A 23,893-nucleotide genomic window follows, 5' to 3' on the forward strand; every position below is an offset into this window, starting at 1 on the left:
CAAGGTCATAATGAAAAGGCCTTTTCACATGCTGACGATCAGACAGGTGCTGGAGTGTGTTCACCAGGGAGACTGGTTCACATCGATAGACCTGAAGGATGCATACTTCCACGTAGCCATCATCCCAAAACACAGGAAATACCTGCGTTTCTCATTCCAGGGAATATCGTACCAGTACAACCGTCTGCCGTTCGGATATTCCCTGGCTCCTCGCACTTTTTCGAAGTGTGTAGAGACGGCGCTGCAGCCGCTACACAGAGGAGGGATGAGAGTGCTGTTTTACCTGGACGACCTGCTATTGCCGGCTCGCTCCAGAGAGGAAGTTGCTTTACAGACGGTACAGCTCGTATCACATCTGTCAAAGCTGGGTTTCATAATAAACTGGAAGAAGAGCTGCCCTCTTCCCTCCCAGAGTATTATTTACCTGGGTGTGGAATTGAACTCAGCCCGCATGAGAGCGCGACTCTCACAGCAGAGAGTGGAGGCACTGACAGCTCTTCTCCGACGCGTCACACCTCGCAGCGTGGTGACAGCCCTCTCCGTGATGCAGCTGCTTGGCATGATGGCAACTGGTCACGTGGTGATTCCCCTGGGTCTCCTTCACATGAGGAGACTCCAGAGGTGGTTTATTCGCCTGCGCATCGACCCCGTGCGACAGAAGAGGCGCATGGTGGCCATCCCTCCTTCCGTGGGTTCAGACTTAACCTATTGGAAAAGTCCCCACGTCCTGTCAGCGGGTGTGCCCCTGGGCAGAGTTACGTCACACATCTCGGTGTTCACAGATGCATCTCTCTCAGGGTGGGGAGGAACGTGTATGTCACAGGCAGTGGGGGGACAGTGGCCGGCTCACATGTCCCTCCACATAAACGTGCTGGAATTGCTCTCCGTACGGAGAGTAATCCAGTATTTTGCCCCGTTGCTGCGGAATCAGCATGTGTTGATTCGCACAGACAACAAAGCCGCGGCAGCCTACATCAATCGCCAGGGCGGAGTACGCTCAGCGCAGCTTCTGAACACAGCCAGGCCGCTGTTGATCTGGGCGCGCGCACACTTGCTCTCCATCAGAGCAATGTATGTTCCCGGCGAACTGAACAAAGGGGCAGACCTCATGTCCAGAGGAGGTCCTCGCCAGGGCAACCCAGTATCACGGCAAGACGTGAACATGTGACGATCTACCATGCTGGGCGACGTGAATATGTCACGGTTTCGTCCCTTCAAACGTGACAGTTACACGGTATTGTTAACATGGCCCAACCAGTGGAGAAATACCCGGAAGTGCCAAGCAAATGGTCTACCGCGCCTATTGGTCGGTTTTTATTGTCAAAATGAGATGTTTTTAATTTATTTTTTAATCGTCACACTTGATTTCGCCGATTTTCTTGTTGCCCTAGCTGGTCGACACCTCTTTTAGCAGAAACAAAGGCTATATTAATGTATTAAATCGATGTTAATCCATGTGTGTGGATCATAGACTGGTGTGGATGTGGAATTAACGGACGTGACGTTGTGCGATTGCGTTGCCAGGCAACGCAATTTACAAACTCTTCAACTAAACCGTAATTATATTTTAAAACATTTTAGAAGGCCTCACGAAATACTTTAATGTAAATTAAAATGTAAATGTGAAGGGATGTGTGTAATGTGGTGATTGACATTATTCACCCACGGATCTATGGGTTGGGGGTATTGTTCTGCACGGACATTTTAGTTAACCGGACATACTGTTGATGTGAAATCCGAAAAAAAAAATACGTTATACACCATAACGGTGCACAGCTGATATAAAAGGACTTGTCGTTTTTAAAGATATTACTGATTTTCTTTGAATATAAGAATGTAAATACTGAGTTGAGAGAATAGTCAGGGGATTTGGGTGATGGGAGACACATCTATGGATTCAGAATTTCAATAGCTTACTGTTAAATGACGGATATACCTTTCTGTCTGTGATGTTTTACAAATCAGATATTATAAGTAAAACATGTGAAATAATATAGCAATATCCTGTACAATTATGTGAAAACATGAATAAAACTACACATCTTCAGATGTTATACATACACAAGTGTCCTACATTAATAATACAAAGTTATTATGGCTGTGTGTACCTTGTGTGCACCGCCTAGTGGTTAAAGCACGTTATTGAATTAGTTGTGTATATGATATGTCAATGAACCTTAGAAAATCTTGAAATCTTGAAAGGGATATGCAAAATAGCCATTATATACAGTCTTTAATTAACTATTAGTAGAGAATAACGAGTAATGAATATACTTTATAGGGATCTGCAGATAAATGTTTAGTCTTCTCAAGCAGCAACTATCAAATATCTCTCCTGATTGTTGGCACTTGACAATCACCTTTCCCTGAATTTTACTCAGGTGTAACTAAAGCCTGATTTAAGGGTTGTTTATATTTCACATCATTAATCAGAATCTGCAAAGTAACTAAAATAAATGTAGTGGAGTAAAAATACCAGGTTAACCTCTGAATTGTAGTGGAGTAGAATTGCTGTTTTGTTTAGTAATGGATATTGAATATGGAATAAAGGTTTTGACAAGACCTGGTGTAACAATAATCAAAAAGAACATTAAAAGAGCTCCAGATGTCAATGATCTAAACAAAACAGCACACCTGAAATGTATATTTAAATACTTTATTAAGGGCAGTGAATTAGTTTTTTCTGTATGTTTTTCAAATCAGTGTTATACAGTAAGTGTCATAGACAGTGTTACATTGTTATTATTATCCTTAAAATATATATAAAACAAAACCACTAATGATCTTTTTTTTTGGGTGTTTTACAGTTAATACTGTTTCTGCTATTGATGGTTTCATTTTTGTGAAAAATAATAAAATAATACAATTCAATAACGTGCTTTAACCACTAGATGTGCCTTTCTATCAGCTGTGCACCGTTATGGTGTAAATACAGCCTATCTACCAATTGGATCAAATATAAAAGTCAGCCGAATTAGTATTGATACTGCAAGGAGACGTATTGTGTGAAAAGAAATGGAAGATGTTGTTTAATTGCTGATATATTTATGATCCACGTCACGTTTTCAGTTTTGGCGGCAGTGCTTCCTGTTTTTCCAGAAGTCTTCTCATCAGGGCTCTATAAATACAGAACTACGGCAGATATGTAATATTTAATGCAGCCGAACCGTGTATTACAATGCCGTTATGTGATGACCTCCAAACAGAAAAGTAAGCAAACTCGGAATAAAGTATTATTTTATTTAAAAAAAAAATTCGGATTTCACATCAACAGTAAGTCCGGTTAACTAAAATGTCCGTGCGGAACAATAACCCCAACCCATAGATCCGTGGGTGAATAATGTCAATCACCACATTACACACATCCCTTCACATTTACATTTTAATTTACATTAAAGTATTTTGTGAGGCCTTCTAAAATGTTTTAAAATATAATTAGGGTTGTAGTTGAAGAGTTTGTAAATTGCGTTGCCTGGCAACGCAATCGCACAACGTCACGTCCGTTAATTCCACATCCACACCAGTCTATGATCCACACACATGGATTAACATCGATTTAATACATTAATATAGCCTTTGTTTCTGCTAAAAGAGGTGTCGACCAGCTAGGGCAACAAGAAAATCGGCGAAATCAAGTGTGACGATTAAAAAATAAATTAAAAACATCTCATTTTGACAATAAAAACCGACCAATAGGCGCGGTAGACCATTTGCTTGGCACTTCCGGGTATTTCTCCACTGGTTGGGCCATGTTAACAATACCGTGTAACTGTCACGTTTGAAGGGACGAAACCGTGACATATTCACGTCTCCCAGCATGGTAGATCGTCACATGTTCACGTCTTGCCGTGATACTGGGTTGCGCCAGGGGGACTGGAGCCTCCATCCCGAGCTGGTCTCCCAGGTATGGAGCCGGTTCGGGAGAGCAGAAGTGGATCTGTTCGCCGCACGCGGGAACGCACAATGCGCCCTCTGGTTCTCCCTGAAAGCGCAGGACCACCCCCCCCTGGGGGTGGACGCGTTCGCACATCGACCATGGCCCAGGGGACTGTTGTACGCTTTCCCACCAGTCCCGCTGATCCCTCGGTTCCTGGACCGAGTGCAGGAGGAGCGACTGTCAGTGATCCTAATTGCCCCGGAGCGCACGGGCGCTTCCTGGTTTCCATGCCTACAGCGTACGCTGTCAGGCAGACCGTGGGCAATTCCGTGGCACGGGGACGCTCTCTCGCAGGTGGAGGGAGCGATCAACAGTCACCCTGTGATAGGCCAGCACTTATGGGCATAGCCCCTGAACGGGAACACTTAGAGGGGCTGGGCCTCTCTCAAGATGTTGTACGGACCATTCAGGGAGCCAGGGCCGCGTCTACCAGAGCGTCCTACACAGCCAAGTGGACAGCTTTCCAGCGTTGGTGTGTAGAAAAAAGCCTGGACCCCATTACGTGCCCCCTGCCTCACGTGCTGTCATTCCTCCAGCTGTTGTTGGACAGGAATTTGGCTTTCAACACAATCAAGGTGTATGCTGCTGCCATATCATCTTGTCATGTGGGTTTCGGGGTCGGGACGGTGTTTAGTCACCCCCTGACGAAACGTTTTCTGCGAGGAGTACGGAGACTCAGACCTGTGTCACGCGCACTAGCGCCTCAGTGGGATTTGGCTTTGGTGTTACGCACACTAAGCAAAGCCCCATTTGAACCTTTAGATCAGGTTCCCCTTAAGATGTTATCAGCCAAAGTAGTACTACTTTTGGCTCTAACATCAGCAAAAAGGGTGAGTGATTTGTCTGCTCTCTCTGTGGCTCCGTCATGCCTCCGGATCCAAGGAGATGGCAGTTCAGCTGTTTTACGCCCTAACCCAGCTTTTATGCCAAAGGTCATCACAAGCTCTTTTAGGTCAAGAGTGATCACCCTGGATGGCTTCTTTCCCCCTCCTCACAGGTCGGAGGAAGAAGCCACGTCTCATCTCCTCTGTCCTGTGTGCGCGCTGTCCTGCTATGTGGCGCGCACGGCTGCCTTGCGCCGTTCTCAGCGCCTGTTTGTGCATTACAGAGAGCGCTCGATCGGGCAGCCTCTGTCTGTCACACTGGCTGTGTGAGGCTGTGTCACAGGCATATGTCTCCTCTGGGGTGGATCCCCCGGAGAACATCAATGCGCACTCCACCAGAGGAATTTCCTCCTCCACAGCTTTGCACGGAGGAATGTCAGTGGAAGACATTTGCACTGCTGCTTCTTGGTCTTCTCCCTGTTCATGTATTTAATTTTATTTGAGGGATGTCTCCCATTCCTCTCTGACACACTCTGTGCTGAGTGTCCTGTCAGAGTGAGTGACGTCAGGGATCCAGCTGTGCGCCTCTCTCCTGCCTCGGCACATGGAGAGTGGCCTGTATTCCCTCTTATGAGAGGGACGTCCCCCTTTTTCCCCTGACACATTTCGTACGGAATGTCTTGTCAGAGTGAGTGATGTTGGGGACCCAGCTGTGCGCTCTTCTGCCTGTCTGCACGCAGAGAGCTGCTATTCCCCCTCCTTTCTGTCACTGGGCAAAGTGTGACCTTCGTCTCTACTTTCTCACAGCGGCAGGTATGTATTATTCCCAGCCTTCGTCCCCTCATGGTAAATATTCATGTTATGATATATTCCAGGGACTGTGATGCGCCATTCGCATGGCGCAATAGGCATGGGTTATTATCTGAGCAGGTGTGTCTGTGCTTCTTGTACCGGGGCGACCCAGTGGGGCGCAGACTACATCTTGCTTCGCCCTTAACCCAATAGCGATAGCCTTAGAGGGCGAAGCCATATACGAAATAGAACTGAAGTTACCTACTGTAACTCCAGCTTCTATGAGTATTGGCGTAGCCCTCTAAGTTCTGGGCCCCACTGGCTCCACGAATAGCTGAAGAAAAGTTGTTTTGTGTGGGAGCAGATTGTCGGGCCTCCTTCCTATTTATACCGGAAGGGAGCCCGAGGGTAGGGCCCACCTTGCGGGCGGGCGTGGACTACAAGTGTTTCAGTGCTGCGCGGGTGCGCAGGGGGATTACCCAATAGCGATAGCCTTAGAGGGCTACGCCAATACTCATAGAAGCTGGAGTTACAGTAGGTAACTTCAGATTTGGGGTATAAAGCTTTAAAAAAAAAAGATTGATTAACTAAATAAAAAGGAAGGGGCTGAGCTCATGCGGGACCCAGCAGCTACTGTCTAAACTAAATACTGCGGTGATGAAACGCCATATCATGGATTATCAAGGACTCATTCTGAAACAGTATGGAGCTCAAAGGCTTTCTCTCTTGCCGGTTATACCACAAGGTGAGTACCTTTTTATTTCCTGCTTCTTCACACACATGCAGTACAGGTTAGCTCTGAGTGTTAGCGATGCTAATGTAAACATGCACCGACCATATTACGTCCAAAACAGTCGGGCATTGTTTCTGATAGCAACATTTCTGATAGGGCCGTGGGTGTAAAGCCAGCCTACATTTCCGATATTACGTCATATCGGAAGCAAATCTAGATCATCTCCGTTGTAGCCCCGTTTTTCAAAAAGTGCATTTTGCATGATAGGTCCCCTTTAAACCCTCCCTTATTTTTGTCTAAGCTCAAGGGAGCCAGAGTGAAGGGCTTAAAGAGCCGCGGGTTGCCGACCCCTGGCCTAGGTGATGATTTAAATTGCAGTTAAGTGGAGTCCAAAGCACCTTAACAAAGTGATCATTTGTCAGTTTTTTTTGCATTAACGCCTTATTAACGCGTTAACTTGACAGCCCTAGTTTTTATATAAATGGATCAGGACAAAAAGAGAGAGAATCTTTTTTCCTGAAACTTTCAGAATCTCTTTACACAGAGGGGACACATGTTGATGTAGAAGAGACATGGACAAGTGGATTTTGCATAATAGGTGACCTTTAAGCATAAACGACATACTTTTCTCAGAATCATGCCTTCCAGGAAGAGAATGATGTGGTAACCAGATACCAAACTTGTGTTTATTTGAGTGATTATGGTGTTTTTCAGAACATGTATATCAAATATACATATTTTAACACATATTTTACATAGTATTTTGGGTGTTGTGATGTTTTTTTTTTCACAATAAAGATATTTATAGTGCCAATATATGGATCTAAAAGTGTATTTGTACCTTCGTTGACATAAACAGAGCAACTGAAACCCATATAGATCACAGCAATTTCCAGTTGAGGGTCTTTAACAAGGGTCTGCGCTTGTTAACACAGGATGAGGGATCTTTCATCCACTTTAAAGACTGTCTGCACTGAAGAGAAAAAACAGGAAGAGTCAAAGTGCTGTAAATTCCTAGCTGGTTGACGAGCTGTAAATTCACAGCTATACTGAAACAAAGGCAAAAGACCACATGTGTACATGTTTTCTGGGTCACCTCAGAGTCAACTGTTTGACTTTATCACATCATTAAATAGTGTCTTTTAAATCTTAATGGTTGTTAAACGACACCTTAATGTTACATGGCATGTCATAAGGTTGTCTTCTCCTTGAATTTACTCCCCTTGATTCTTAAGAAAGGAGGTATTTTGATCGTCTGATCACCCTTTCCCCCTTAGTTAAACTATCTCACACCCACAATTATTGTAACATTCTCAAGTACATACATATTATATATTATATCAATACATATATATGTTCTTTTTAGCAATTTTCTAAAGCCCTGACTGTACTGTGATGATACAGGGGCTTGATGTTTAAAAGGTGATGACAAACTAATTTAACTGCTGGTCTACACACGGGGGCCTCTACTCCTAATATGCACTCAAATACATTGACATATTGTTTGTTAGTGTTTAAGACCCATCTCGTGTAATCCTAATATCCCAAATTTGGTTCCAGGCTTTGATCTTTGTTACAATTCATTTTCCAGTGTGTCCTCTTTTCTATTAAACGCAAACATCTAAAGAACATTTTAGAATAGCGCTGACAAAGAATGATGATTGTAACAAATGAAATAAACTGAACCAAAGGTTTGCATTTTGACATCAATAAAAGGTGATCAGTTTTGTTTTACATAGTTTTTACAACAACTCATCTAGATACATTTTAGCATATAACTTTTCCATCGTTCCTTGTGATGTCTGGTTTTGGAACACCATCGGAAAAAGAAAGCAATTAAGATGTCTTTGTTTAAAGAAACATTATTTTGTATTTAAATATCTAGACCAGAGGAAACCAGAAGTCAGGATATTTTAAAGTGTTATGTTGTTTCTTTTCCACCCCTTCAAAGAGTCCCCAGATGATCTAATCATAATCTATTATAATGAGTTATTTTAGCATATACATTTTCCATCGTTCCTTGTGATGTCTGGTTTTGGAACACCTCCTTGGAAAGCAATTAAGATGTCTTTGTTTAAAGAAACAACAATATCTTCTATTTAAATATTGTCAGAGAGAAGAGTCAGGATATTTTAAAGTGTTATGTTGTTTCTCTTCCACCCCTTCAAAGAGTCCCCAGATGATGTAACTTTATCTTCTTCTGCAGCATTACATCCTGGCGTTCGGGGGCATCATCGCGGTCCCCCTGATCCTGGCCGAGCCCCTCTGCATAAAGGACAACAACAGCGCCAAAAGCCAGCTCATCTCCACCATATTCTTTGTGTCGGGACTAAGTACACTGCTGCAGACATCCATCGGTACAAGGTAACCAACCCCAGTCTCACAGTACCAGTGAACCATGATATTGCACAAAAGAAGGTCCACACATATGCAACCGGGGTCAATTCGCGGTGCCTGCGTTGTGTTTTGTTTCGTTGAAGGATGAGACCCGAGCCAGCATAAAGTTGAGCCGATCTCCGTTTATTCACTGACTGACAACAGATATATAACGAATCAGTAGTTATTAAATTAGTTTTCCCTCACACCGACTCTTCTCACGTGGAAAACGTTCACAAAAAAAGGGAAAAAAGAACGTACCTGACAACAGATATACAACAAATCAGTAGTTATTAAATTAGTTTTCCCTCACACCGACTCTTCTCACGCGAAACACATTCACAAAAAGGGAAGAGGAAAATGTGAGGGACACAATATAAAGGGGGGGGAAGTCCCCACAAAAACAATCTGTTTACACATACATGCACGATTTAACAGCTTCTGGTTGCTTGTGAATTTCCCAGGTATTCAAACTCTCTACGGATTTAAGATTTACAGCAGGTACAAACTGAGGGAATATTTCTAGTTAATAGTGTTCCCAAGTTGCAGGGAACTCAAGTATATTACCCACACACCTTTGCCCAGAATGTTTTACACTTCCGATAATGAGGTTTGAAGTATTTCAATCGTGATTTATTGAGGATTGTGTGGCAGTATACCCCTGGCCTCCCACACTTGCCCTAACTACACTGTCTCTTTACTGCGAGTCGGTGCTGATCTTTATTTACAACATCCTGAATCTCAGGTCAGCTCCTTCAGAGACTCCTGTGGAGGTTCATGTGGAGTTAAACGATGAGTCAGTCCACCAATGGGCTCAACGGGACACTTAAAGTGGAACTTACATTTTACTTTTCACCACAAGTTGTTTTTCTTTAAAGCTGCATGATCTCTGAAGTGTAGGAGCTTAATTTGTGGCTTACCTTTCATAATAGTGATTGATGCATCAATCTGAACGCCTCACCGCAGTGCAGCTGCCTCCCACACACACATACAGGGCTCCACACACACATACACGGCTCCACACACACTGTACAGGCTCCATACACACTGTACACGGCTCCACACACACTGTACAGGCTCCATATACACTGTACACGGCTCCACACACACTGTACAGGCTCCATACTGTACACGGCTCCACACACACTGTACAGGCTCCATACACATTGTACATGGCTCCACACACACTATACACGGCTCCATACACACTGTACACGGCTCCACACACACTGTACACGGCTCCACACACACTGTACACAGCTCCACACACACTGTACACGGCTCCACACACACTGTACAGGCTCCACACACACTGTACACGGCTCCACACACACTGTACAGGCTCCACACACACTGTACAGGCCTCACACACACTACACACTGTACAGGCCTCACACACACTGTACACAGCTCCACACACACTGTACACGGCTCCACACACACACTGTACACGGCTCCACACACACTACACACTGTGCACAGCTCCACACACATTGTACACGGCTCCACACACACTGTACACGGCTCCACACACACTGTACAGGCTTCATACACACTGTACATGGCTCCACACACACTGTACACAGCTCCACACACACTGTATACGGCTCCACACACACTGTACACAGCTCCACACACACTGTACAGGCTCCATACACACTCTGTAACAGTAAGCCTGAACAAATAGCTAATGCTTTTGTTAGAGTTCTCAACCTACACAGTTTGGCAAAAGCTTAAAGGAACAAAAGTGGGATCCAGCTTCCACTTTGACATTGAATATTAAGCAAATATTTAATCGTTATTTTTGTAATACAAGACTCAAAACTTTGGTATTAAGGGCTTTATGAAAAATAAACACACCAATAGACAATTTAACTCATGCATACATAGTCCACATTGTTTAATCAAAAGCCACTTTGAAAACATGTTTCAATTTCCAAATGTATAACTACCTCAGATTCACTTCAGTCCATCCAGAGCATGAGAGATTGAAACTAAATCAGAGCGTTTGAAGAGAAAGAAATGTGTAGATGAAATGTATGACAGCATTGCAGATAACAGTTATCCTGCAGGGCCATTGCTGCAATGAAAGGTGAAATCATCAGAGATGGAAAAAGTACACACATCCTTTAATCAAATAGAAGTACAGATACTCTTGTTTAAAAATACTCTGGTAAAAGTAGAAGTACTGACTAAACTTCTTTACTCAAGTAAAAGTAAAGAAGTATGGGCTTTGAAATGTACTTAAAGGGGACCTATCATGCAAAATGCACTTTTGTATGTCTTTTATACATGAATATGTGTCCCCGGTGTTCCAGGGAACTCACCAAGTGTCAGAAAACACAACCCTCTCTATTTTCCTCCATACCCAAATCTCTAAAAAAGGGGCTGCAACGGATCTGATAAAAACTGATCCAGATTTGAACACTGTCCTGACGTCAGGACGGTGGCGCTACGGCTATTGGGCCAACTCCACCAATCAGGAGGAGACAGCCACGGCCATTGCCGTTCGAAAGCGCTGGAGACGCTGTAGTACATATGCCAGGCCTGTAGGTGGTGCTGTTCTGCCCTTATCTGCCCTTACACAAACAGAGCTAAAAAATGTCAAATTGAGCAAAATGAGGCATGGCTAAAATGCATGATCTGTTTGGTATTTTGAAAACAAAAAAGTATAAATATGCCTTATATAGGTATGGTCCTACACTATATTATTCAAATATAGCATGATAGGTCCACTTTAAGTAAAAAGTACCCATAACTAACAGCTGTTTTAAAGAGTACCTGACCTCCCTTTATATTAATAGAACAATAATGTCATTGTTAGCTAATGAATGTTTCCATGCTGAACAACGGCAACATGACAACGTTTTCATTGGTCCCTCTTCTTTAGAGAAGACCAGGAAATGATGGATACACGGATCGTGTTCAAATCAATAGGCACGCAATGATTCTAAATAATAATGATCACGCCACCAAACAGATTCAAACTAAAGTAACCAGCCTGTTTGGAAAATGTAAGAAGTAGAAAGTTCAGGTATTTGTGTTAAAAATGTAAGAAGTAAAAGTAAAAAGTCGTCAGAAAAATAAGTAGTGGAGCAAAGTACTGATACCAGAAAAATGTACTTAAGTACAGTAACGAAGTATTTGTACTCCCACCTCTTGAAATCATGTCTGTAGGTCAGTGGTTCAACAACAGTTACCTTATGTAACAAAGTTTGTGAACATCTTGCTGAGATAATAAAAAAAAATACATTTGGCATGGGATTTCTATTTTTTACACTTCAAAAGTAATTGTTTTCCCACTGAACTGAGAGAGAACGAAACATCCTCATTAAAATTCTCAACCTTTAAACTTGCTTTGAACCGTTTCATGTCCTCCTAGTACGCAGAGACCTACAATATTTTGGTTAGGTGACCTCCTGACCTGTAACCCCTTCACCTTACTGACTTGCAGGTTACCCATCCTCCAGGGTGGGACGTTCAGCTTCATCACTCCAACCCTGGCCATCCTCGCTCTGCCCAAATGGCAATGTCCCGCCCCCAAAGCATCCATGATGCTGGCGGCGCAGAACAGCAGCAGCAGCCCGCTCCAGATGGACGACTCGGATGAGGTCTGGATGACACGAATGCGTGAGGTATGTCAAATATTCACTTTAGACAGAGGATCCATCTGAGCACCTCATGTGGCCCGACAGGGAATCCAATCAATTTCCTTGGCAGCAAGAATGGATTAAGGGGAACGATAAAGACCTCATATGGCTTTGTCACACCTTAATGTTTGCATGATGATAGTAGCAGTCACAGGGTTCAGACATTCTGCCCACCTTCAAGAAAGCTCACACAAAATGTACCTTTTGAAACCCGACATGCCTGTAAACTATGGGTGTCCAAACTGTTACGAAGGTCTGGGCCACTAGCTAGAGATATTGCCTCATAAGTTCAGTGATAAGTTGGAAAAATCCATCCAATGTAGGTAAATTATTCTTGATATTTGAAAATGCTGTAAGAAAATAACAGCATACAGAAGCTTCAGATTGCTTATAAGAAGATGAAATATGAAGGGTATATTTCAAGGTTGTTATGTAAATGTGTTATTGGGCTTTTTTCTTATCAACTTAGATTTGTTAGAACATGTTTTCAACTTTAATTGACTGAATTTATTAGAAAACTGGGCTCATTAACACATGAATACTGTGTAATATATTTGAACATATATATTTAAGAAGTACAATATAAGACAAGCAGAAGTGTATTATACTTAAAGGGGACCTATCATGCAAAATGCACTTTTGTACGTCTTTTATACATGAATATGTGTCCCCGGTGTTCCAGGGAACTCACCAAGTGTCAGAAAACACAACCCTCTCTATTTTCCTCCATACCCAAATCTCAAAAAATGGGGCTGCAACGGATCTGATAAAAACTGATCCAGATGAACACTGTCCTGACGTCAGGACGGGGGCGCTACGGCTATTGGGCCAATTCTCCACCTATCAGGGGAATGTGGGGTTGGGCCACGGCCGGCCATTGCCGCTCGAAAGCGCTGGAGACGCTGTAGTACATATGCCAGGCCTGTAAGTGGCGCTGTAGTCTGCCACAAAAGCAGCGAAGAAGACTTCCCGCGCATGGTTACCATGGTTACCCTTCTGTTTATTCTCCGCTGTGGCTTTTGTTCTCCCTCCCCGAGGCAAGCGTTTGCTCCCGCTGCTTTAATTCAATGCAATCCCTCCCCGTCGAGGCAAGCACTGTAATTCTCTCCGGTTAGTCCACCAGCAGATGACAAACACCCACCTCTCCGCCTCTTCCAAGGAACGAGGGGACCGTGCGGCAGAGTTTCAGTTAGGTTTTCTTTCGCCGGTCAAGATGTCCGTTAAAGTTGAAATCTTCCGGACAAAATTAGAAAAGTGCCGGTCAAAGGTCTTCTTTGTTATTTATTGAGCTTTAAAACAAATGAATAACGACTCTATATAATAATATAATAAAACACGGAGGACGGAGATCTATTTTTCTCCCCCTCGTCTGACTTGATCAGAGCACGGCTCCCCTCTCCTGCAGGGGGGCGTGGTCAGCTGCAGCTCACAGAATCAGCCCCGTGCAAAAACAGTGCTGGAGAACAGCAAATAGAGCGAAATGAGGCATGGCTAAAATGCATGATCTGTTTGGTATTTTGAAAACAGAAACGTATAAATATACCTTATATACAGTAGGTATGGCCCTACAATATACAATTTAAATATAGCATGATAGGTCCACTTTAAGTAATTATAATTTTGAATTAGCTGAGGAACGATTCAAAATGATCCACGGGCCGCATTTGGCCCCCGGGCCGTAGTTTGGACATCCCTGCTGTAAACGCTAAAACAGGAACCATGAAGTAGAAATAAACAATTCAAATCGATTGAATCAAGTTCTTACCGTCGAACATGCAACAGTGACATTTTGACTGCATAAAACCCGTTCTAGTATAATAAACGGTGGGTTGCTTCAGGTGATCCCAACACCAGATTCGTGGTTGTTTGGAAAGAGCTTTGTCCACCGTTTCGGCCTCACACATTTCTTTTGGACATTTTTTAACCTTCCTCTTGGATGCACGCTCACAATCTGGCGCATTAAGCTGTGCTTTTGTAGAAACTAAGGCCATATTGTCCCATACAGCAACGTGTGTTAAGTTCAGTTATTCGGTTCATGTAGATTTACTTTTTCAATTCAAGCTGATTCATTTAAGATTTTGTCATTGCAGTATAAAAATGTCATAAAATATATTTGTTTGTGTGTCGGGGGAGCAGTGTGTGCGCCAGAGGATGATACCTGTCAAACACCCAGACACTTTTTTTTACACTGTTATGGACAGTCTTGCACTAATGTACATTCTCAAAGATATTGAAGTGACTTTTATTTTGTATATATTGATTGTTGTGCTTTTATTTAGGTCTTAATGTGTGCATATGTATAAATGTGTGTTTTGATTGTGTGCATGTATATAGATCTTTTTATATATATTTGTTTTTATATTCGGGTTCATGGGAAACGGTATTTCGATCTCTCTGTCTGTACACACAAACTGAAAGATTGGCAATAAAGTTGACTTTGAAGAACCAGACCATATTTAGTACTTGGTTCGTCCGGGGACTTGATCCCGCCAAATCCAAACCCCTACGGATTTAGAACCTAGCATACTGTATGTATCGCAATTTTGAATCTTGAAATAATTGTGTCGCTACAACCCTCTCTCCCACAGATCCAGGGAGCCATCCTCGTGTCGTCTCTCGTCCAGATTGTCCTGGGTTTCTCCGGGCTGGTGGGTCTGGTGCTGAAATACATCGGCCCGCTGGCTATCGCTCCAACCATCAACCTCATCGGCCTGTCCCTGTTCATCGAAGCTGGGAAAAAGTCCGGAGGTCACTGGGGAATCGCTGCTCTGTGAGTGGATAGTGTTTGTTATCGATTGATTGAAACCTACATATTAGACCTACACAACATTTCAAAACTGAACTGGTGTAATATCAGTATAAGATCGCAATGTTTGTTCAATTTCAATGGGTGAAAATACCTGGACTAAGTTTTTTTGGTGCTTCCATAAAATACATGAACATATCCTTTTCGTGAATGACAAAAATGTGTAGTATTATGTGTGTACTTCAATGTATTGTACGCATACACAGATAAGGGACAAATTCCAGGAAAATACCAACATGAAGTGTTTTATTAACTTGTTCCTCAACAAACCTCCAGAGCTACACATCGTCCGCTTAAAGATATATCCACATTTCTTTGGTTTTTATGATGTCCCCAGCCTGAGCCCAAAGTTTAGATCCGAGGATTTGTGAGATACATATCATATGATTAACCTAATTTCCCACAAACTTTAACCTTAATACCCTTCATTAAGCATCTGCATTTGTTAGGTCTCTCATCTAATTTATTTAGTTTTGTTCTTTGTTTTTTCATTCGTCTGTGTCTGAGGCTGTTCAGCACGTCTCCCTTAAAGCTTAGTGACATTAGGAGTAATGATAAAATAGCTTATTGATATAATAAGATTAGGGTTTCAATAAAGCAACTCTAGCATTTACAAATACAGTACAGTATACATAGAAGTACATGGGAAACACATTAGCAAACATAGGGTTTAATCTAATTACAGTACTTCTGTGCGACAAAATATCAGCACAGTACTGCTGCCTTCTTTCTTTCTTTATCGAAGCAATCATGTCCACAATTTAAATTCTTCAAAATCTCGACAATTGCTGCTCCTTCTGCAGCTCACTGTTCCATATTAACTCTCCTCTGATTTACCTTTGCTGCTGACCTGTCCAGCCCCATGAAATCTGTCTTCATTTACCGCCGCCATCTCCAGATAATGCAGAGTAAAGTCATTACACAGAGTGATCCTTGTGGGTTTTAAAAGGCTCAGCACATCCACCTCCTGGTGCCATGTATGGATGGTAATCAGTCATATCCCTCTTAGCCCTACTGCCCTGAAACCCCCCCGATAACAGTCTACATGCGGCAGGATAGCTAGGAACTTACAGAAGCAGAGACACAGACATGTAATTCAACACTCCCCACACAAAACCCTGAGACTGTAGTCTGCCATAAGACACAGTGCAGGGGAAATGAGGAAGTCAATTTCCAAAATATGATCAATATGACGAGCAAAGAAGATGTTGACATCCTTTATTTACTAAGAATGTACTTGAATGTAAAAGTGGGGAATGCAAAGTCAATAACTGGGTGTTTATTTGGGTGGATAAAAGCTAAAGGTTTAATTTATGAACTAAAATGTTTTAGGAATATAGTTAAATGTACAGTATGTTATTAATATTATATGGAGGTGACTGTGGCTTAGTGGTTATTGTTTAATAGGCCCCTTCACATTATATGGTGAGTTGTTGGACCCCCCAGCTCCTATAGACCAGGGGTTCCCAACCTTTATTGTGCCAAGGACCGGTAGATACATTAAAAAAAAATCGCGGACCGGTTGTCAATTTTAACTGATTTTAATATTTACTCACCACCAGCAGGTAGCAACAGAGGCTAATTGTATGTAACAGCCTGAACAAATACTAGAACAATATGCATCCAAAACATATTAACAAAGTTTAAAAAAGAACCTGTGTTGTTTTTTGGTTTTTCGGAAAACCAAAAAACCGACGTTATTCAGTTTTTAAACCAAAACGGGAAAACAGATAAATCAACGTTTTGGTTTTGTTTGTATGATTTACGGATAATCCAGTGAATGCTGGGAAAATGTCGTTCATTCCGGTGCACTCCCGACAGCATTTAGCACTACATCAAGATTAAGATTAAACTAATTTATTTTGGGAACAGCCGCATATATGCCGGTGTCGGACAGACACAAACACACCGAACACACAGAGCTGAGCTGAGCAGAGCACATACACACACACATCATGCGCCTTGGTGACTGACTGGACATCTCCTTCATAAAACTAATAAAAGGGGGAGTAATCGGGCAGTTCGATGTGTGTAGATGTGTGTGTGGTTAACACGTAGCAGCCTGCAGTCACTCTTAAACTGTTCTGATTAAGTTAAACACAGCGAATTCGGTGCGTAAAAAGGCACAGCTCTTTACCGAGTATACGTCCCGCTGCCTCCTGATGCTGCAGCCATTTCATGAAGGAGGGTTTCCTTCTATAAAACAGCTGCGGGCAGCAGATCGTGAGAGTCCCGGACATTAATTCATAGATCAAGGCATACTGGTTTACTCTCCTGTTTTGCCAATCCAGTGCTTAAACAAATAGCTCTACACCCCTGGTCGACATGTCCTTAAAATGAAGTCCGAGTTTGAAATATATCTCAAATAATGTATGCACCACCATTTCCCCACATAAACATAACAGTCTGCAATCAAACGGTTGTCTCCTGTGCGCTCCTCTTCCTACTTGGCGCACCGGTAACATGCTCGTGCGCACAAGAGGCTGAGACCTTATGAGCCGCCGAATCCCTCGGAACATCATAAAAGCCATTTTCAACGGTTTTCTGGTGAAAGATTAACTAGCTACTGGATGAAATAATATGACTGGTGGCATAGGTGCGAAAATTAAACACTTTTTGAAAAAAATATTATGATAAAATATTTTTATATATTTATAATTCTGCAAATATTACGATAAACTCACAGCTATTTCGCGGCCCGGCAGTAACACCTCCGCGGCCCGGTACCGGTCCGCGGACCGGGGGTTGGGAACCCCTGCTATAGACCACATGTCAAAGTGTCGGAGGCAAGATACTTAACCACAAATTGCTCCTGAAGGCATACGATATTACGATAAGTGTTGGAAAGAAGCGCAGTTAAAGGTCCCCTATTATACTGTTTTTCATCAATATATTATAGCTCTCAGATATATACAAAACATGTCTCTGAAGTGTTTGGCTCGAAACACCAAACAGATCATTGCAGCATCCCATAATCCCCTCTGTTTCAGCCCTGTTTCAAAAGTACTGATTCTCTGTCTGTTACTTTAGATGAAAATAAGGAGCCACTCCCCACGCCCCTCTGAGAGATATTTGGTTAAAAAGAACACAATAGCCGCATTCACACCAAGTACTTTGTTGTACTTAGTGCCGGCACTTAGTGCCCCGGCACTTATTACCCCAGGGCACTTAGTACAGATCGCGTTCACACCGGAATAAGTTCCCTGAGGGAAGATTATGCAAATGAGCCGCTGACGTCACTTCGTCTTCTTCTGCTTTGGGTTTACTGGCAGGCCGCAAACCACTTCACGGTGTATACTGCCACCCGAAGTCCCCGGCCGGAAGTCCCCGGAGTTGGGGACTGGCTTCAGTAGAAGCTGCTGGGACTCCCAGCAGCTTCTACTGAAGCCTTCCGAGTAAATCGCCAGAACGCCGACACCTCCTCATCTCCACCGCTCCCATGTTTTCTTTTGTGTTGCCATAAGTTATTCTCTCTGCGTTTGTGCGCTGGGCGAATGCTAATGCTAATAATGCTAATGCGAGGATAAGAAAATGGCGGCTCTACAAAACATTTCAGAGTTTTACGGGGCGTGGTTTGCAATTCGCCCAGCCAATCAGAACTGGGGCACTTTTTTCCCCCAGGAAAGTACCATCTCTCAGCAGGCACTAAAAATGGGGGTAAAAGTTCCCGGCACTAAGTATTCTTTTTGGTGTGAACGTGATATAAGGGGTACTAACGGAACTAAACGCGAAAAGTACAGGGAAAAGTACTCCGGTGTGAACGCGGCTAATGGTGCTCTAGGAGGAGATTCAGGTGATAAGGTGTGTGTGTGGGGGGGGGGGGGGGGGGGGGGGGGGTTTCCTTGGTTGTTGATTGGCTAATGGTTACACAAACCAAAACATCGTTATGACATCATAAAGTGGCCAAAATCTGATCAACTCATTTTCAGACAGGTTTTTATATAAATGGATCAGGACAAAAAGAAAGAGAATATTTGTTCCTGAAACTTTCAGAATCTCTTTACACAGAGGGGACACATGTTGATGTATACAAGATATGTTAAAGTGTTTTTGCATAATAGGCAGTGGCGGCGCCAGGGTATGGCTGGGGTTTTTCTACAGCCATACCAAGAAATGGCTTAGCCCCACCTTAGCCCCACCATGAAAAATGATGTTAAAGTAAGCAAATTAAATTAAATAATAAGCAAAATGCTAAATGTTGAGAACACGGATTGCGAAAATATACGGGTCGTGTCCACAACACACAAACTGATCCTGCTGTAACAACAAGTGCACGTTACTGATGCAATATGGTTGAGACCATTCAGGGTTATGCTAGAAGAGGGGTACAAGGAATAGTCTAAATAGTGGGGGAGTTTTATACACTAAAGGTGTGGAAATTCTCTGGCGTTATAATATCAGCGCGGCCGCGGTCAGATCAAAATGCCTCCGAATGCAATTTGAATAGACCTACAGCCAATCAGAGCAACGCAACATTGGGTCTGCGTCATGCCTTATTGATTGAGATCAATCGAAACCGCCATTCAGTATCCCTATTGGATCTTCAACGTGTACTATCATACGTCACGTTCACAGTGATCCCTTTTTATTTACTACAAGACAAATGTGCCATTTTATTTCATACAGTTCCATTTTGATTGAGACAGGGAAATAATCTAAACCTCACACGTGGCGTTTCATGGTCAAGGGGGGCGATATAGCGTGTATGTAATTACATTGCAAATACTGACTTGAGCACCACCACTGTATGGGTTAGCCCTACCATAGATTACCCAACAAAAATACTCTGGCGCCGCCACTGATAATAGGTGACCTTTAAACAATATGTAATGTGACGTAATGTTTTATCATAGTATAAATAAGACTGCGGCACTCCTCAGGGGACTGGAAGCTCAAAACACATCTCCTGCATCTCACACCCCCGAGGTGTTCTGGCCCTGTAGGTTTTTCATACAAAATCAATCTTAGAATTTGCCTTATAATACATAATACATTTTCTATTTCATTGTTTCAACTACAATGTTTAAATTGGAATCGAGTAACTTGCTTACTGAACATCTCCTTTCTTTCCAGTAATCTTGTCTTGTGCACATTTCTTAGTATTCCCATGGCTGCAAACATTCCCACTACGCAGCATGAAGTGCTTCACGCTCAGCATGAAATGCCATTTAAAGGCAGGGAGTAAAGTCATTTATAATGTTCAAATGTTACTTACCCATAATCCTTTACACGTTGACAAGTATCGTGTAGTTACGCCTGCTGTGTCAAATGGCATGTTTTCACTTGCTGTGACCTCCCCTCTAACTGTGACCTATGGAAGCATACTATGCTCAGGCAGAATAATTAATGGCCTAGAGCGAGGGCCAGGTCATTGGGGAAACCACTGTGAGTGAGAAATTGTATCCTTTCTTCTGTTTTCCCACAGCACGGTCTGTCTGATCCTACTGTTCTCGCAGTACCTCAGCAAAGTCGATGTTCCGATGATCGCTTACAAGGATAAGAAGTGGAAGGTTTTCCAGTATCCCCTCTTTAAGCTCTTCTCTGTGAGTTCCCAACATTGTGCATCATGTGTTCTGCTCATTTTGTGTGTAATTTCTGGCCCGTATGAAATCCACCTCCTAAATAATCCAGTATCAACTGCCAATCCAGTATGCAAGCATTACTAAAATATCTGCAGTGACAATCTGGATCTGGACGAATTGTATCTAGTTAAAAGTGACTGAATCGAAAAGAAGTCAAGTCATATACCCTTTAATTCAATTAGATGTGAGCTCGATAAAACTTTTACATTCAGAAAAAGTACAATTTGATTCTTCCTTTTCATCAAATATCATACTGACAATTGAAATGGTCTTTTCTCAATTCCTAAAGCCTTGTTATATAGGCTTTTTGTTTTTTTTAAATAGGTTTGTTAAATTGAGGTCATATGTGACTAGAAAAAGGTATGATGAAATTACAGGATTGTGTATTTTCTGGGCTTGGGATTGACTTGAGTAAACGCAACCCCAGTCAAAGTATTTAAATATAATTATCCTGTGACTACAGTTCAACATTGCTAGTGGCTATAGATCAACACAAAGAATGTGTTTTTAAACCATCATTATATAACGATAGGTTTCAGTCATGCATGAAAGCTTCTGGTCGCTTTCTATCAGAACTGTATGCTGCTTGTATTTGATTGGTTGATTTACACTGACAATAGAGAATAAATATGTTTACTGGAAATTAATGCAGTATAACTCGTTTTGGTAACACTTTATTTTGATAGTCCATAGTTAACGCTCTATAAGTCATCAGTTGACATTCAACAACACGGTTTCAACAGACAAGTAACATGCATTCAACTAACTGCCAGTAGAATATAAGGTACATCTCAAGTGTTGATCTATAGATTTTACAAAAAGTCTCTGTTGACTGTCAACATGTTTTTTGCAACAGGTTATTAACCGATATTCAACCTTACTATCTGTAGATTGTGTCAACATCTTCAAAATTGACAATCAACTACTCAAAATCAACCTGTCAGTTGAAAGTCAACAGGGTCATGTCGACTATCTGTTGAGAGTCAAGAGGCCTGTACTACGAAGCTGGTTCAACTTAACCTGGATATGTTGGAGTTAGCCGGTTGGCCTAAGCCAAAACATACGCGCTGGCGCTAAGCTGTACTACGACGCCGGTTATCAAGTGGATCGCTCAAGCCAGCAGTGTCCTATCTAGTTAGGTGCGCGTTCACATGAAAGGGGTGGTATTTGGAGCATTCGACCAATCTCAAACACGGACAACCGTACTGACAGCGCAGCGTCATACTTCCTGAATGAAAAGTGAACTTTAATATTAGTCAAATATGAAGAAGTTAAACTTTAAACATCCATGTCTTAAACACTTTATCCAGGATAAAAGCCACATAGCTGCACCTGCAAGGTGAATACAGCTGGTAAAAGAAAAAGTGTTTGAATGCGTACATTAACAGGTTTATGAAATCACTGCCCCGTCCAAGACACGAGTGGATCTGACTTTAATTAGGAGAATTTGACTCGAGTGTTTCGTCAATTTAATGTGTTGCTTAAAATAATACTTCTGCATACAGTATGTGACACTGTGAGTGTTGCACGGCCAGATACGGCTCAGCTGACTCAGATAAGGAAATATATGATGCATTATGATGTGATATGATATGAATGATAATGGGACACATCGACGTCTGCACTCACAGTGCCGCGGACTGTACTTAATGTTACTCTGATCCGGTTACTTATGTCGTGGCAGATATTTAAGTAAGCTTTCTTAACGCTAATATTATAATAGTCAGATTGCTCTGAAGATGGGAGGGGATATTGTATTAATTTTCACGTTCACACAGTCAGTTGATTTTGGCCGGCTGTCTTTCCTGCAACGGCAGTTTTTCTGTATTTCCTCTATCCTGTAATATGAATTGATCGCTTTAAACTCTGCACACGGAGCTCTGATTGGTCAGCAGGCGGTGCTTTCACTGAGTTGATCTCTTAGCCTGCCACCTAACCTGCTCCGGAGCAGGTTTGCCGCTCAGCATAAGTTACCATGGAAATCTAGCCTGCTAAAAAGAGAACCAGCGTCGTAGGACCGGAAAGCCCGAGATTTCCCTGAATTTAGCCGGCTAAGCGAAAATCCAGCTTCGTAGTACAGGCCTCTGATGTCAACTAAAGATGACATTAACCATTAGTTGATGATCAACAGATAAGCAACTTTAGAGTTTAGTTGATTATTACATTAAGCATTAATAATAGTAATACATTTAATTTCAAAGCGCTTTTTCAGGTGCTCAAAGACGCTTTACAGTGGTGATAAAACAAGATAAAATAGAATAAAACATATTAAAACAGCAACACAACATAATTCACAAATTAAAAGCCAATCTGAAGAGGTGTGTTTTGGTCAGTGTTTTGAAAGTGGGGGGGTCGGTGCAGTCTCTGATGTGTTGTGGAAGGGAGTTCCAGAGGGTGGGGGCAGCGACGAAGAAGGCTCTGTCCCCCCAGGTTCGGAGCTTGGTTCGTGTGGGGATAGAGGAGGTTCGCTTTTGATGAACGAAGGCTGCGGGAAGGGGTGTAGTGGTGGATCAGGTCGGTGAGGTAGGGGTTGATTAGTTGATGATCAACAGATAAGCAACTAAAGTTTAGTTGACTATTACATTAACCATTAGTTGATGATCAACAGATAAGCAACTTTAGAGTTTAGTTGACTATTACATTTGACTATCTGTTGATCGTCAACTAATCTAGAGTTGACTATCAGTATACTTTTAGTAGGTTCTCCACTGAGCGTTTGTAGGCATGTGTTAGGACTATCCAATTAAAGTGAAAAACAGTTGAGAACAGTAGAAAGTCTATAACCTATCAACAGAACACATACATTCATCCACTAATTGAATGCACAACTGATCAGAAACCCTGGAAAACTGAAGTCAATACCAGGCTATAAAGCACAGTAAAACAAACACTATAGGCAGAATATCAGAGAAAGAAAGCTTTTTTTATTTTAAGAATATGTTAATACATTTTATTAAAATGTGATTATTTCCAGTTTGTTTAAAAGCACAAAACATTAACATACATGGAGACACATGGTTATTACTTGATGGTTATTCCAACTGCATCTGGCTCGTGGGCAATGTATAACTTCATGCTGTGCATCACGAGCCTGTTGCACTTAGACCTCTTCTGTTCCCTGTATACAAATGAAACACTAAATTGAGTACAAATCAGGACACACCATGTGTTTTCCTCAACAACAAAAATCACA

General features: G+C 42.3%; 1 protein-coding gene across 1 annotated transcript in view; it reads left to right on the top strand.

The window, feature by feature from the left end:
* The window catches only part of si:dkey-106n21.1 (solute carrier family 23 member 2), a 79,780-nt gene that overhangs the window by 22,361 nt on the left and 33,526 nt on the right, over positions 1 to 23,893 (top strand). The window contains exons 3-6 of the mRNA XM_034149076.1: positions 8,493 to 8,650; positions 12,117 to 12,297; positions 14,901 to 15,082; positions 20,544 to 20,661. Of these exons, the coding sequence (XP_034004967.1) occupies positions 8,493 to 8,650; positions 12,117 to 12,297; positions 14,901 to 15,082; positions 20,544 to 20,661 (639 nt within the window). The remainder of the gene's footprint in view (positions 1 to 8,492; positions 8,651 to 12,116; positions 12,298 to 14,900; positions 15,083 to 20,543; positions 20,662 to 23,893) is intronic.

Source organism: Trematomus bernacchii, unplaced genomic scaffold (assembly GCF_902827165.1).
Source record: "Trematomus bernacchii unplaced genomic scaffold, fTreBer1.1, whole genome shotgun sequence".
In the NCBI taxonomy this organism is placed as follows: domain Eukaryota; kingdom Metazoa; phylum Chordata; class Actinopteri; order Perciformes; family Nototheniidae; genus Trematomus; species Trematomus bernacchii.